The sequence below is a fragment of the Callithrix jacchus genome, chromosome 2, assembly GCF_049354715.1.
Source record: "Callithrix jacchus isolate 240 chromosome 2, calJac240_pri, whole genome shotgun sequence".
In the NCBI taxonomy this organism is placed as follows: Eukaryota; Metazoa; Chordata; class Mammalia; order Primates; family Cebidae; genus Callithrix; species Callithrix jacchus.
In genome coordinates, this window is record NC_133503.1 from 100,652,858 (window position 1) to 100,670,030 (window position 17,173).

At 35.9% G+C, this 17,173-nt stretch overlaps 1 protein-coding gene across 2 annotated transcripts in view; it reads left to right on the forward strand.

Moving 5' to 3' along the window:
• The window catches only part of PJA2 (praja ring finger ubiquitin ligase 2), a 64,232-nt gene that overhangs the window by 25,949 nt on the left and 21,110 nt on the right, over positions 1-17,173 (forward strand). For both annotated transcript variants that reach the window (XM_035291115.3, XM_002744665.6), the window contains 3 exons: positions 967-1,167; positions 2,534-3,587; positions 12,406-12,591. In XM_035291115.3, the coding sequence (XP_035147006.1) occupies positions 967-1,167; positions 2,534-3,587; positions 12,406-12,591 (1,441 nt within the window). The remainder of the gene's footprint in view (positions 1-966; positions 1,168-2,533; positions 3,588-12,405; positions 12,592-17,173) is intronic.

The window sequence follows — 17,173 nt, forward strand, 5'->3', positions numbered from 1 at the left end:
TTAGTAAAGACGGTTTTACCCTGTTGGCTAGGCTGATCTAGAAGTCCAGGCCTCAAGTGATCAACTGCCTCAGCCTCCCAAAGTACTGGGATTACAGGCATGAGCTACCACGGCCAGCAGCTGCTCCATTTATTGACTATACTATATGCTGTGAGAAAATATTTTGTTTGGTTCTTGCATAGTTCATGTAATATATAATCGATCAGTCAAACTTACATTTAATATATGTATGTGTGTGTATAATAAAGTACTACTTAGTGAAAATTGCTGCTGTTTACTACTATATACCCCACAGTCATCAAGACTTAGTAGTCAAATTATTTAAATGTTGTTGGCTTTTCTTACAATAATATATACCATTCATGGTAGTTTTGAAGGCAGGGTAGTCTGTGTTTGACCTGGCTCATTGTTGTTTTCTTTTGGATGTTTTCATCTTACGTTAATCTTTGGAACATATTTATCGTAGTCTAGTTGATTCATCATAGTATGGATACCATTTAAAGGGGTTACCTTTTATCTTTGACATAAATGTTTTAATTCTTAAAGTAATTGATATACTTTACAATCATATCATATGCTAGTAATTGAGCACTTATAATAATATAAAAAGTTTTTATATAACTTAGAAGATCTCTAATCCATAAAGAGCTTTGGCAGTATAATTTGACATATGAAAAATATTTTTGGTGGGCTTAATTTTAAAAATCTGGAATACCGTAAAGGAACCAAATTTTAAAACATATTTTTTGAAGGAAAGAGGCCACTAACTCTTATTATATAGTCCTTCATGTTTAATTTTCTAGTGTGTGAAGAATAATGTTTTATAGTACTAGTAAGGTACACCTGATGTTCAGTAATATATGATTTGATAAATAATAACATACAGAAAGAAGTAGTTTTCCCCAGCAGGTTGCCAGAATAAAGCTCATTGCTGTTGCTGTTTTAATTTTTTAACATTTTTTTCAGCAATGGACCAGGATTCTGGTAAGGCTGCTTGGCCCAAACCAGCAGGAGGATATCAGACAATTACAGGCAGGAGATATGGAAGAAGACATGCGTATGTCAGTTTTAAACCATGTATGACCAGGCATGAAAGAAGCTTAGGTCGGGCTGGTGATGACTATGAAGTGTTGGAACTAGATGATGTTCCAAAGGAAAATTCCTCAGGTGTGTAACATATAATTATTTAAAAGTTATTAATGTTATATTGGAATTGATCTTGTAATTAAATTTTTGGGTGGGTATTATGCATGTCTGTAAGTGTAAATACAGCACACTTCCTATCAAGAAATTTTATTTTGAAATTCTTATTGAATTTAATATTAATGGTATATATATTTAAACAGAAGAAAATAGAATACAGCCAATCATTAAAATATATCTAACTGTCACAGTAGTGATTACATTGTCACCCTCCAGCCAAAGAAAATAATTTTTGAATCAAAAAGAATTTTTTTGAAATTTTAAAAAATGTGGATGAAGTAGGGACATTTTTCTCTGCATGCTATATTGAATTAACTTTTCTTTTTTTCTTTTTCTTTTTTTTTGAGATGGGAGTCACACTGTGTCACGCACGATGGAGTGTAGTGGTGCAATCTCCGCTCACTGCAACCTCTGCCTCCCGGGTCAAATGATTCTCATGCCTCAACCTCCCTAGTAGCTGGGACTACAGGTGTGTGTCACCACACCCAGCCAATTTTTATATTTTTAGTAGAGACAGGGTTTTACCACATTGACCAGGCTGGTCTTGAACTCTTGACCTCTCAAGTGATCCACCTGCCTTGGCTTCTTAAAGTGCTGGAATTACAGGTGTGAGTCACTGCACCTGGCCTTTCTGTTTTTTTTTTTGGAACCTAGTCTTGCTCTGTCATCCAGGCTGGAGTGCAGTGGCATGATCTCAGCTGCCTATAACCTCTGTCTCGTGGGTTCAAGTGGTTCTCCTGCCTCAGCCTCCCAAGTAGCTGGGACTATAGGCATGCACCTTCAAATCTGACTTATTTTTGCATTTTTTGGGAGAGATGGGGTTTTGCCTTGTTACCCAGGCAGGTCTCGAACTCCTGACCTCAGGTGGTCCCTCATCCTCCCAAAGTGCTGGGATTGTAGGTGTGGGTCATTGTGCTTAGCCTGCTATAAAACTTTTAATTTTATTTCTAAATTTAGCTTGGCTTGTTTATTTTTTCATCATTTTACAAAATACAAAAGACAAGAAAGGCTTATTCAATTAAAATTTCTTAATCAGTGGTTTTGAAAAAGTATTTTGCAGCTCTCTATGGTATTAGGATTTAGACAGAAAATTGCCAAAGACATGAGGGAGATGATAGTGAAAGGCTACACATTGACATAAATGAACTCATAGGGTAACTAGTTTGCACTCACAGTTGTTATGGAACATAGAAGCACTCTTGGTAAATATGTTTACCTGTATTGGCAAGTAGGTGATAATTGGTATGATTTCCACCTAACTGATGGTTATTATATAAAATTTTATCTAAATTAATCCTTCAAAATCTATTTTCTTTTGTTTTCTCTGAAGGTTCCAATCCTTTGGATCAAGTTGATTCTTCTTTACCCAGTGAACCTATATTTGAAAAAAGTGAAACAGAAATTCCCATTTGTGGTTCAGCATTGAATCAAACCATTGAGAGCAGTCAGTCCTTTCCTGCAGTACATCATAGTGAGGAAGGCAGGGATACCTTAGGAAGCAGTACAAATCTTCATAATCACTCTGAGGGAGAGTATACTTCAGGAGCTTGTAATGCTTCAAGTGTCCAAAATGGAATTGCATTGGTTCATACAGACTCTTACGATCCAGATGGCAAACATGGAGAAGATAATGACCATCTTCAACTTCCTGCAGAAGTCGTGGAAGGTAGTAGATATCAGGAATCATTAGTTAATACAACATTTGAGTTGGAAAACAGAGAGGCAGAGGCATACACTGGTCTTTCACCACCAGTTCCCTCATTTAACTGTGAAGTAAGAGATGAGTTTGAAGAGGTAGATTCTGTACCTTTAGTGAAAAGTTCTGCTGGTGATACTGAGTTTGTCCATCAGAACAGCCAGGAAATTCAGATGTCTTCTCAAGATGAAGTGGTTAGAAAGAAACAGCAAAATAATACTAGCCAGCAAAGACAGACGGAAAATTCACCTGAAGATGCAGGCTGTGGTCCAGGGCATGTCTGTAGTGAAAGGAATACCAGTGATAGGGAAAAGAACCATGGAAGTTCTCCTGAACAGGTAGTGAGGCCAAAAGTTAGAAAACTGATAAGTGCAAGCCAGGTGGACCAAGAAACAGGTTTTAATAGGCATGAGGCAAAACAAAGAAGTGTTCAAAGATGGAGGGAGGCTTTGGAAGTTGAGGAAAGTGGTCCAGATGACCTCTTAATAAAATGTGAAGAATATGATGGAGAGCATGACTGTATGTTCTTGGATCCACCATACTCAAGAGTTATTATTACACCAAGGGAAACAGAAAATAACCAAATAACACCAGAAAGTGGAGCCACAGCAGGAAGGCAAGAAGTGGGTAACACCTTTTGGAATGGCTGTGGAGATTATTACCAACTCTATGACAAAGATGAAGATAGGTAAGGTCATATCTAGTACTTTGTCAGATTGAGTAGTAAATGAAGTGGCTTATTTCCAGAACCATGTTTGATGGGCTATTTGGTATGATCAGGAAATTAGACACTTTGACTTACCAAATACTCTCATTTACTGAATGCTAACCTTACATGCAAATTACTTATTAGAATTTTTCACAAAAAAATGTTTTTGAGATTTTTTTAGTAGTTTACCAAAGTAAGTTCAGATAATGATTATTAGTTATTATAAAGGGATAGAGATGCTAGTTAGTTCATGGTATTTCAGTTAATGAAATGTAAGGTAAACATTTATTGTATTTTTAAAAAACCTGCATTAAGCTTGTCTGGGTTTTTTAAGTGATTAATATCACAAATTATTGATTGGTAATACTTCATTAACATTGCCAGTAGTTACTAATATTACTTGTTTCCCTTTTTATCTGTTCTTCCTATGGCTTTTCCTATCATTAAGTTTATTTTTTACTTGTTTTTTCTTAGCATGTAATTCTCATTAACAGCTCTATGTGGTAGGTTCCATTATTTCCCTCATTTGTAAATAAGGAAAATGAGGCACAGAGTGTTAAATAACTTCCTAAGTTCACAGAGCAACTAAATGGTAGAGCTGGACTTCGAGTACCTAATGAAATACTCCAGAGACTGTTCATCACTCTATTGCAGTTTTCAAGGGAACGTAAAACTTATAATAAGCATTCTGATTCATCTTACAAACCTGTATCTTTTTTTTCCCAAACCATAAGACAACAGAAAGAAGAAAAAAGTGGAGAATTGCTTTGTTCAGTTGCTGAATTTCCATTACCCTAGTGTCCAGATCTTCCTGAATCCTTGTAAGCTAGTTGCACCCCTGACACTGTTCAATTAGAGTACAATTGCAAGATTTTATTAGCTAGTAGAAATAATTGTGTGGGTTTTTTTTTTTTTTTTTTTTTAGCTAGAAAGTACTACAAAGGAAGAAATGTACCGTTTTTAATATGAATACATTTTATTTCATGTCATAAAACAATTCATTTGATTTTCTTTGGATGTATGAATTAAGCTACTATAATACAGAATGTGTAATTTATTACAGAAAATACTTAAAATATAATTTCTGCTGCACTGTCAAAGTTTGTAAATTTTAAGGGTTAGGAAGTAATTTTTGTATGATATACTCTTTTTAAGCTAAGGGTAAAGTTTTTTTTAGTTCAAGCCCACAGTCTTTTATTCAGTATCCAAACTTCTAAAAACAAAAATTGGCCACAAAGCCTTACCTGATATTAACTTTCTGGATAAGTAGATCTGGATCTGAATTGAAATGAGGGTATTTTTTCAAATATTTGTATATTTTGCTGCAGAAATGTAATTATGTTTGATTGCTGCATACTGGCCTGGACCCCACTGCGAATTGTTAAGTAGTGTTTCTAAATCTGGGAAAAATATATCAAAATTCCAAAACACATTCAGCCCTAAGATTTTGAATTAAATTGTGAGTCTCTAATATTACATCTCTAAGTTATAATTGTTTAAAAAGACAAAACTTATAATCTTTGATAATTTTTTTTTTTGAAAATGTAAGGTGCTTGTGTTTTTTTCCCCCCAGTTACACTTTTCTTCTTTAAAGAGAATCATTTAATTTGATTGTTCCTCTGTCATTTTGGGCAAAATAAATACCTCTCTTCTGCTTGCTTTTTATCGTCAGTTATAATGTCATATGATAAAGTTGATGCAATTGTTACATTGTTTGCCAACCCCTAGAGAAAGGATAGTCTTCTTGACTCCTGGTTTTTAAATTGATTTTATTTGTTGAGGGTGGTTGGCAGTAGAAGTATATTCTTAGCCTTGAAGGACCCTTGACTTTTGATAGTTTTAAGATATTTTCTTAGTTATTTATAATTCTTGTTCTTATTTATTTTTAATTTTTTTAAGTGATGTCAATATTCTGAACAATGATAGTTTTTTTTTTTTTTTTTTTACGAACAGGATGTATAGATGAGAAAAACATTTATAGTTAATAGAAACTTTGTCCTTTTACCTTGCTAGTAATATATTGACTACAGAGCCTGTGGTTAGGGTATGCCAAAATGATGGAACTACTTTGTTTTGTTTTGTTTTAAGAATCATAGAATAAATTCCAAAGGATAATGGTTCTGCCTAGGACTGTACTTATATTTTTATCCATAAGCCTTAAGATGTGTTTTAGGATCTCATTTCAAACTGTCTATACAGTTTTCTGTACAGACTATTCCATTTCTGTACAGAAACTCCATTTATATGCTGCTGTTTCCTATGCCTCTACCCTAATCCCTGCAAAGGATTATAGTTGCCAGGGTGCCTTTTTAATATGGTGCCAGCTAAGGTTGAAATTTAATAGCTATATACTTCTATTTAGTTTCATTTTGCCCTTGTTCATCTCCCTGATGTTTCATTGTCGTTCTCCTATTAGTAGATTGGAGAAATGGTAACACTAGTCTTCTCAGGTTTGGATGGAAAGTATAAGAACTTAATTTGCTTAATTTGAGTCTCTTAACTTTTTTTTTTTTTTTTTAGTTTTTTTTGCTTTGTAGTGCTTAAAAGCTGATACATTTTAAAAGGTTTTTTGGTCATGTTTATAATAACCAAAATAGAACTCATTAAAAATATAACTAAAATTCATTTTGGCATTTTAATTTAATTATTTAGAGACAGAGTTTTGCTCTGTTGCCCAGGCTGGGGTGCGTGCGGTGGCGTGATCACTGCTTAATGCAACCTCCACCTCCTAGGTTCAAGCAGTTCTTTTGCCTCAGCCTCTTCAGTAACTGGGACCACAGGCATGCGACTGTGCCCAGCTAATTTTTATATTTTCAGTAGTGACAGGGTTTCACCACATTGGTCAGGCTGGTCTTGAACTCCTGACCTCAAGTGATCCTCCTCAGCCTCCCAGAGTGCTGGGATTACAGACCTGAGCCACCACGCCTGGCCGGCATTTTCAGATATAGGAAATTTGTCTGCATATTTTAAAATATGGATTATATATTCTTTATAAGTAGAAAAGTATTTTAATGAATTCATGATTGCCTTCTTTCCTGAAAAATTCGAAATGATCACTTAATCACATCTGAAATGTTACATTCAATGGGATAAGCATTTGTAGCCAGTAGCATTTGCTCTGAGCTGTTTGACAAGAACTGAGCAGAGCATCACCTTATTAAATTAGAACTGCAAGGGGAATTTTAATAGGCAGCATATAATTACCAGACTTAGAATTAGACCAAAGAGCTAAGGTTAGTACCCTGCTCTTTTGAAATACACCTTGAGAAGTTTAGGAACTGTTTGAAGATAAGATCTTGAGTTTATAAAAAACCTTTCAGCAATATTAATACGTCTTAATTAACCTTGGGCCTGACTGCTCTGAAGAGAGGCATGCCATCTACTGACCATTCCTTATAGCATTTGAGGTATCTTGCAGAATCTTTGTGTCCTTAGGACTTAACTTTGCTTAAAATAAAAAAAAAAAACTTACTTAAGGTAAAATGTTGGGACAACTTGTTTTGTTGATGTTGCTGGGAAGTAAGATGAATATTAGCCATTTAGTTGACTTCACTCTTATATATTAAAGGATTTGTTGAAATCCTCTTACATGCCAGACTTTGTTCCATGTACCCTGTTAATACAAACTATAATGGTCCCTGTTCCCACAGGGTTCACTAGCTTTATGAAGAAGACAAGATATACGTATTTATCATTGTGAGACTGAATTAAGTGCCTTTCCTATTCTGTGTAGGTTACCTGAAAGCCATGAAGAAAGAGTTTCTCTGACAACCCGGTACTGGGTACTGCCCTCAACAAATAAAACATCTATATGCAGCCAAGGGACAGATCTTAAAGCACATGCTCTGACATTTTAGCAAACCTTTTTATCTTGTTTTCAAGTTAATAGAAGTTTGGAAGGAGCACATTAGGTATAAATGTGTTTGTTCTGCAGATGAGCTAGGGAGTTCATGGGATTACAGTATCCTGATATTAAGAAAAAAAGACCAGAAAGTGACAAAAGGCAGATACAAGTGAAAAATGATAGCCATCTGGGCCTTGTTAATGAAATTAAGCAGCCTTATAGATTTGGAAAAAATCCATTTGTATCACTGTATTACATTACAGTTCAGTGTTAATAGTGATGAAATGTTCCAGAATGCTTAGATTATGTCAAATAATAAAATATCTAAAATTTCACTTTTTCCTGGGCTCCTATAGTGGATGTGATAAATGACAGAAAGAACAAACTAACAAGTACCTTGTGGAGTTAGGCAATGAAAGATTGCTTTTGATTGGTCTTATGTTTCCATAGCTTATTTCTGCCTAGGATTTGTGCAAAAATTTTGTCTATACTTTCGTTCTTTATATGAAGTTTTTTTAGTTCATTCACAATTGAATGGGTAGAGTAACATTTGAGTAAATTATAATTGTCTGCTTTTTAAATACAACTCTTAAGTGCTAAAAGGGGTCAATACCAGTGAGGGATCATGTAAGGATCAAAGTGGTACTTTAGTTTTTACTTTGAGAACTTTTTATTTATTTATTTATTTTTTGAGACTGAATTTTGTTCTGTCACCAGGCTGGAGTGCAGTGGCATTATCTGGGCTCACTGCAACTTCTGCCTCCTGGGTTCAAGTGATTCTCCTGCTTCATCCTCCTGAGTAGCTGGGATTACAGGCATGTGCCACCACGCCCAGCTAATTTTGTATTTTTAGTAGAGATGAGGTTTCTTCATGTTGGTCAGGCTGGTCTTGAACTCCCAACCTCAGGTGATCCACCCACCTCAGCCTCTCAAGTACTGGGACTACAGGCGTGAGCCACCACGTCCAGTTGTAAATCCTTTCTTAGTTTCTATTCTTTCTCTGCACAATGGTTCTTATAGTCTAGTTCCTTTTTCTCCATTTTTCTTAAAATGAAAAACCCTGGTTGACATGCTTTTCTCCAAATTAGACCTATATAGTCAATTATTAATTGGTGTTCCTAAATTTAATTCCACCTCAGAATACATTCTGAATACTACCATCACTTCAATTTATATATCAAAGATAGTACTTTTATAGTATTAATCCAAAAAAGGCAGAGGTTGTGGTGAGCCATGATTGCACCATTGCACTCCAGACTGGACAACAAGAGCAAAACTCCATCTCAAAAAAAAAAAAAAAAGGCCTGTAATCCCAGCACTTTGGGAGGCCGAGGCGGGTGGATCATGAGGTTATGAGATCGAGACCATCCTGGTCAAAATGGTGAAACCCCGGCTCTACTAAAGATACAAAAAATTAGCTGGGCATGGTGGCGCGTGCCTATGATCCCAGCTACTCGGGAGGCTGAGGCTGCAGTGAGCCGAGGTCGCGCCATTGCACTCCAGCCTGGGTAACAAGAGCGAAACTCCGTCTCAAAAAAAAAGAAAGGGTTTGAATGTGGGGAGTTTGTGAAGGGTCAAAAAATAAGTGTTTCCAGAATGAGAGCATGGCGATAGCATTAAAAAATAACAAATCAAGACTGGGCATAGCGGCTCATACCTATAATCCCAGCACTTTAGGAGGGTGGGGGTGGTTGGATCACCTGAGGTCAGGAGTTCAAGACCAGTCTGTCCAACATGGTGAAACCCCCGATTCTACTAAAAATGCAAAAGTTCACCAGGCGTGGTGGTGCCTGCCTGAAATCCCAGCTACTCAGGAAGCTGAGGCAGGAGTGTCGCCTGAATCTGGGAGGTAGAGGTTGCAGTGAGCTGAGATTGTGCCATTGTACTCCAGCCTGGGCAGCAAGAGTGAAACTCTGTTTCAGGGAAAAAAAGAAGATAACAAATCAAGAAAGGGATTCATCTGACAGATGAATTTTATAATATAACTTTTGACAAGGAAGGTGAAAAATCTCAAAATGCTTAGAGGGTACTTCGTGATTGTGAAGCTTAGTGTGGTGATTGGGGCTGGGGACATACATTTAAAAGTTGTCTCCTTAGCCTTGAAGGTTAGGTATCATGAGTAATAATGATATAAGCCTGGGGTCTGCAAACTTTTTCTTACAGGAGCAGACGGTAAATATTTTAGGCTTTGCTGACCAAGAGGCGAAATTAAAGATAAACATGTAAAACCATTTTTAGCTCACAAACCATTAAAAAACAGGCAGCAGAGCCAGGTTTGGACCCAAGCCTGTAGTAGTTTGCCAATCCATAACATAGGCTTCTCTTGATTATTGATCATGGACATTCCTTTTAAATTGAAATTTAAAGATATTCCATGAGTTATTTGATTAATCTGGAAAAGTGGGGACTTCTTTATCTTATCTTTCTGGAATATCATACTTTGAGTGAAATATTAAAAAAAAAAAATGAGTTTCTCTTTTTTTTTTTTTTATTGAGACAGAATTTTGCTCTTGTTGACTAGGCTGGAGTGCAATGACACAATCTCACCACAACCTCTGCCTCCCAGGGTTTAAGCGATGCTCCTGCCTCAGCCTCCCAGGTAGCTGTGATTACAGGCACCTGCCACTATGCCTGGCTAATTTTGTATTTTTAGTAGAGGCGGGGTTTTTCCATGTTGGTCAGTTTGGTCTTGAACCCCCAACCTCAGGTGATCCATCCACCTCAGCCTCCCAATGTGCTGGGATTACAGGTGTGAGCCACTGCACCCGGCAAGCTCCTCTTTTATATATATGTTAAGAATTGCCACAAATTTATATAAAAATCTTACCCTAATTGTTAAAAACATATTATAATGGGAGTTGGTAATTTAGCTTGAATTTTAGAAGATTCTCAGTCAAGGAAACTTACTTAGCTCAATAAGCTCCTTTAAAACTATTTTCTGTGTTGGATTTTTAGCACTTATATAAGTCTAGAAATTGTTTATTTTAGATTATTCTTTGGGTCACAGAAAACTGTATAGAATACAAGAAATTTTGGCCCAGGCGCAGTTGAAAGAACACATTTTAGTTGCTCTGTCTAGCTATTTAGCTTTCCTTTTCAAGGATGTGAGTGCCCTGCCGTCCATTGTTTACTGGAAATTGGCAGTTGATTTTATGCTTTTGCTTCTATTAAACTTCTCAGAGCTTAGATTAGTGCTGCTATTTGTTAATAGCATCTTGATCTTTTGAGTTCATCTGTCAATAAAAGAAATCACTAACTACATATAAATGACATAATCATCATTAAACATGTAATTTCCTACCGATTATCACTTTCTTTCAAAAATGTGAACTAAAATTATTTTTGATTTTCCAAGTCAAGTGAACATAGAGAAATCTTTGAGGAGATTCTTCACCAGAATAGTTGATATGGTTGGAGGGGGCATTTAAGACTTATTTTCAACCTTGATAAGTAATATTTTAGCCTTTGATAGTATAAGATGACTAATTCTTTAAAACCTAAGCATAATTAAATGTAACCAAATTGCCTAACGCTAGATGCAATTAAAAGTAATTTTCTGTGCTTCCTTATTAATCCTATTTAGTGTACCTTTTGTTAATTTAACTGTTCTCTTGAACTGAAATTTATTTTGTATTCACAGTCCTACCTAAGGATAGTGAAGTTTTGCCAGTACTGGTTTTTATGCATTTGAATATCACTTCTTTGAAAGTTCTTTGAGAAAAAAGAAGGAAAAAAGACAGTTAACTTTTTACTAAGTGGTAATAGTAGGAATTTATTCATAGAAAATATGTCATTAGTTGCCAGTATACAATTTGAAAGTTGTTTTAGTCATGTTAGATATATAGTAAGTCTACTTACATTTATTCCAGGTAGCATTTAAGATTATCAAATGGTATTTAAAAAGTTATTTAGAAGCATGTCTAAAATATGACAAGCCTTTATCTAGGTACTCTGAATGTAGTGAAAGAAGAAGTAAAGTAGCCGGGTGCAGTGGCTCACACCTGTAATCCTAGCACTTTGGGAGGCCAAGGCAGGTGGGTCACCTGAGGTCAGGAGTTCAAGACCAGCCTGACCAACATGGAGAAACCCATTCTCTACTAAAAATACAAAATTAGCCACGCATGGTGGCACATGCCTGTAATTCCAGCTATTCCGGAGGCTGAGGCAGGAGAATGGCTTGAACCCAGAAGGCAGAGGTTGTGTTGAACCAAGATTGCGCCATTGCACTCCAGTCTGGGCAGCAAGAGCAAAATTCAGTCTAAAAACAAAACAAAAAAATCATCACTTAAAAAAAAAAGAACAAAAAAAGAAAAAGTAAAGTGATATATTCTATAACTTGCCATATGCCATATTGTTTTGAAAGTTATACTCTGCTGCATGTATTTACTTTTTTCATATTCTAAAGATTGAATTAGCACCTGATGAAGCATGTGTGGCATCAGCACGCCACTCTATGCCATGATGTCTTGTGTATTAGTTCATCCTTGCATTGCTATAAACAAATACTGAAAACTGGGAATTTAAAGAGGTTTAATTGGCTCACAGTTCAACAGGCTGTATAGGAAGCATAGTGGCTTCTGCTTTTTAGGGGGCCTCAGGAAGCTCCCAGTCGTGGTGGAAGGCAGAAGAGGAAACAAGGTGTTGCACTTGGTGGGAGCAGGTGTGAGAAACAGTGAGAGGGGTGGTGCCACTGCCACACACTTTTAAACCACCAGATCTGGTGGAAACTCACTTACTGTCACAAGAACAGTACCAAGGGGATAGTGCTAAACTCTTCATGAAGGATTCACCCCGATGATCTTGTCCCCTCCCACCAGGCTCCATCGCCAACATTGCAGATTACAGTTCAACATGAGATTTGGTGGGGACACAGATCCAAACCATATCATCTGGTTAACACCCCAAATGATAAAAGTAACACATAACGATAGTATATTTCTCTCTGATTTGCAGTTCTGAATGCAGTGATGGGGAATGGTCTGCTTCTTTGCCTCATCGATTTTCTGGTACAGAAAAAGATCAGTCCTCAAGTGATGAAAGCTGGGAGACTCTGCCAGGAAAAGATGAGAATGAACCTGAACTACACAGTGATAGCAGTGGCCCTGAAGAAGAAAACCAAGAATTATCTCTTCAGGAAGGGTATGTTTAACAGTAAGATTTATTTTTCTGTATATTGTACAAGAATGGTATCTATCACATTCAAATGTTGGATATACTATTAATTGGATTTATAAGCCTTATGTAGAACCAATAGGCCCCCCTGATTTTTTCATTATGCTTTTGGTATTTTAAAAAGAACAGTTAAGTTGAAAATACTGATAACTTCAGTATCCTCTATTGATATAGAATATGTGTCTCCACTTTGCTTTAATAAGAAAAGTTGGGCACCTAAAATGTCATTTTGGTTAAGTTAGGAATGGGTGATTCCTAACTTAACTGTCATTGCTCAAAGAAAAAAGGATAGCCTCAAGAGGGAAATTAGTGATGCATTCACAGAAATGGAGACAGTTGCAAGAGCTAGTGTTCGTATTCTTGTCTAATTGCATTGGATGGTATCTCCAAAATACCAGTGATTGATGGTAATCATTTTGGTTCTTTCCTGATTTTAATGGGAAGGCTCTAATACTCTAAGAGTTGTCAAACATACTATGAAGGGTTAGATAATAACTATTTTTGGCTTTGTGTCCAGTCTGTGTTGCAGCTACTTACCTCTACTGTTGGCAGTGTAAAAGTAGCCATAGACAAGATATAAATGAATGGGTATAGCTGTCTTCCAACCTTTTATTATTTTATGGGTTTCTAGCAAGAAAGTTTGTTGAATTTTTTTAAAGTCTTTTCAACATCAATGGAAATGATTATGGGTTTCTAGCAAGAAAGTTTGTTGAATTTTTTTAAAGTCTTTTCAACATCAATGGAAATGATCATAATGATTTTTCACTTTTGCCCTGATCCTGAGGAATTGTTCTATAACTAGATTTGCTAATATTCAACTTCCCTTGCTCCTTGAAATAAACCAAATATGATCACAATCATGGTTTAGTGTTATTTTAATGGGCTTCTATATTCTAATATTTTACATGAGATTTTTATATTGAGATTCCTAAATGCAAATTACCTTTCAGTTTTTTGTTTCAATATCAGTTTGGTACTTGCTTTGCTAAAAGAATGTGTATGCTTTCCTTTTTCTTTTTCTGTTCTTTGCATCTGTTGCTTAAATAGCTTTTTTATTCTTTTAAAGTTTGTTAGTATTCACTTGTGAAACCATCTAGGCCTCTTGTTTTATTGTAGGAGAATATCTTTTTGATATTTTAAATTTTTTTCTTTGATAATTGATTCTAATTCTTAGTCTCTGGGAACTATTTGATAAATTATGATTTTTTAGGAAAAGAACTCTTCCAGTCTAGACTAATATTAAAACTTGTACTCCTCCCCATATACATTTTCAGCTTGAGATTGATTAATCTTATAAGAAAATCTAGAAATCAAATATGTAGAGAAATCTATAAGAAAGAAATTCACAAACATAATTGATTATGACAGCGGTAGGTTGAGCTGACATTTTTTTCCTCTTCATGGCATATATATGTATACACACACACATATGTGTACATATAAATGTATATATAAAAATATACATATAAAATATATATGTAATTTATTTTTTTTGGTATTAAAAAGTCTTTTAAAAAATAAATATATGGTGTTATGTTATTTTAAAAAAAATGTATTATATTTATTTTTGGTATTAAAAATAGTCCGTTTTCTATTAAAAATAAGTATATATTTATATATAAATATATATACATACATGTGTGTGTTTTTTGTGTGTGTGTGTTTGTTTGAGACTGAGTCTCGGTCTCTGTTGCCCAGGCTGGAGTGCAGTGACACGATCTTGGCTCACTGCAGCCTCTGCCTCTCACATTCAAGTGACTCTGCTGCCTCAACCTCCCAAGTAGCTGGGACTACAGGTGCCCACCACCTGGCTAATTTTTGTATTTGTAGTAGAGATGGGGTTTCACCACATTGGCCAGGCTGGTATTGAACTCCTGACCTCAGGTGATCTGCCTGCCTCTGCCTCCCAAAGTGCTGGGATTATAGGCGTAAGCCACTGCGCCCAGCCTCTTGATTTTATATTTGATTGCTTTTAATCACTATTAGTTTAGTTTACTAAGTATTAATTATTCGTATGTCATTGATAGTTTCTGAAATACCAGTAAGAGTCAATACAAATTTACCTTTTAATGATACAAGTTTTAGTGCTTTGGAAATATTCAATGAATTGCTAACAGTTTATTGCTTGGGTAGCTATTTCTGGTTGAACTTCTCTTGATAAACAGATGAAGTTATAATTGTTTTAAAAATAAGGATTTATACACAATAAAAAGTGAATTTAGACAGTATGGAAAGACCAATTAAAAATCACTATAACCAGCTTCCTTTTTGAACTTACAAAGATCTTCTATACATATAAAAGCATAATATGTGTACACATTCCATTTCACTTTTTTATACAACTGGTAACACATTGTGTAGACATATGTATACACCTTGCCTTTGTTATTTGTTTTGTTTATAGGTCTGTTTTTTAGATTGTTCCATATTCATACATATAGATTTCCTTTATTCTTTTTAAAAATCTGCATAGTACTACCTTGTTTTGCTTAAAGTCACAGTTTCTAAAAAGTTGTCTATAAAGTTAAGTGAGAACTTACTGTGTATTACTACCTGGGTGTACCAGTTTCATTTGGTGGACAGTTTTGGCAACTGTAAGTAGTATTGAAAAAGAAAATTGTGCATACTTGTTTAAGAGAAATAACTGGCAGCAGAACCACTAGGTCAGTGAGTATGCACAAATTTAATCTATAGCTATTGCCAAGTTTCTCTACAAAGAACTTAAATTAGTTACTTTCTTACCAACACTATATGAATTGCCTTTCTTCAAAGCTTCTAGGGTACTAACAAAATTTTTTATTTTAGCTAATAGTTGAAACATATTTCGCTGTTGTTGTTTTTTTTTTTTTTGAGTCGGAGTTTCACTCTTATTACCCAGGCTGGAGTGCAATGGCGCAATCTCGGCTCACCGCAACCTCCACCTCCTGGGTTCAGGCAATTCTCCTGCCTCAGCCTCCTGAGTAGCTGGGATTACAGGCATGTACCACCGTGCCCAGCTAATTTTTTGTATTTTTAGTAGAGACGGGGTTTCACCATGTTGACCAAGATGGTCTCGATCTCTTGACCTCATGATCCACCCGCCTCGGCCTCCCAAAGTACTGGGATTACAGGCTTGAGCCACCGCGCCCGGCCCGCTGCTGTTTTAATTTAAATTTTGCTTAATGTAAATGAGGCAGAGCATCTCTATATATGTAATGGCTATTTGAGTTTCCTTTTCTGCTAACTAATTATATTCTTTGCCCCTTTCTGTTGATACATTTTAATCTTTTTCTTACAGTTTGGTTTTATATTTTAAGCTTCTATTTATTCAGGAAAAGCCCTTTGTCTCTCTTGTATTACAGTTTACTTTTCTTAATTTGAGTTTTGTATTGAGATTTTTGGTGTTTTGACTTTTCTGTATCTTCTTTAATGTGAATGTTGTAGAATTTATGAGTCTGTTTGTGACTTCGGGGTTTTATATCATGCTTAGAATGACACGGAAATTTTTGTACAGTTTTCTTTCTTGATTCTTCTAGTATTTATTTCTTAAGTGAGAGTGGGGGTACATATGCACATGTACTTTAAAACAGTATAACAAAAGTTTAAGGGATTTAACCTCCTTCCCTCCAGGCAAATACCCAGTTGTCCCAATATCGTTTGTTGATGAGGTCTTTTTTTGTTTTGGTTTTTGAGACAGAGTCTTACTCTGTTGCCTAGGCTGGAGTGCAGTGGCGTGATCTCAGCTCACTGCAACCTCTGCCTCCTGAGTTCAAGTGATTCTCATGCCTCAGCTTCCTAAGTAGCTGGAATTACAGGTGTGCGCCCAGCTAATTTGTTGTACGTTTAGTAGAGTCAGGGTTTCACTGTGTTGTCCAGGCTGGTCTCCAACTCCTGGTCTCAAGTGATCCGCCTACCTTGGCCTCCCAAAGTGCTGGGATTACAGGTGTGAGCCACCATGGCCAGGCTAATGAGTCCTTTTTTTTCTTCCTGTTTTAAAATGCTTCCTTTATATCCTCCTTATTTTCTTGATCTTTATGATTGATTTGTATGTCTGTTTCTGTGTAGTTAGATTCTAGTAGGAATAGACTGACAGTAAACAAATAAGAAAATGTTGAGCAAAAATAAATTTTATAATTTAAGTAAGCAGAGCTATGTGGTAATCAGCAACTGGAGAGCTACTTAAACTGACTGTTCAAGACAGTCTTGCCTGAGGAGGTGACTTATAATCTAACATGAACATCAAGAAGGAAGTAAGTAGCAAGGTAAAAATCCAGTGAAAGAACATTTTAGGTAGAGGAAATGGCCCCAAGGTAGAGATGATCCCCATGTGTTACAAAAGTAGAAAGAAGAGTAGGAGTATAGTAGCTGGGGGAAGAGTGCTGAGAGATGCCATTGGAGAAGTGGGCTGAGCAGAAAGCATGTGTTATTTAGGGATTTGTAGGCCAGGTTGAGCAATTCAGATTTTATTTTAACCGTGAAGGGAAAGTACTCAAGAGCAGTGTTTTAAAATTCAAATCATTGGGGATGGATTTTTCTTATGTTTCTCCTTTTACAAAAGGAGAAGATGGCG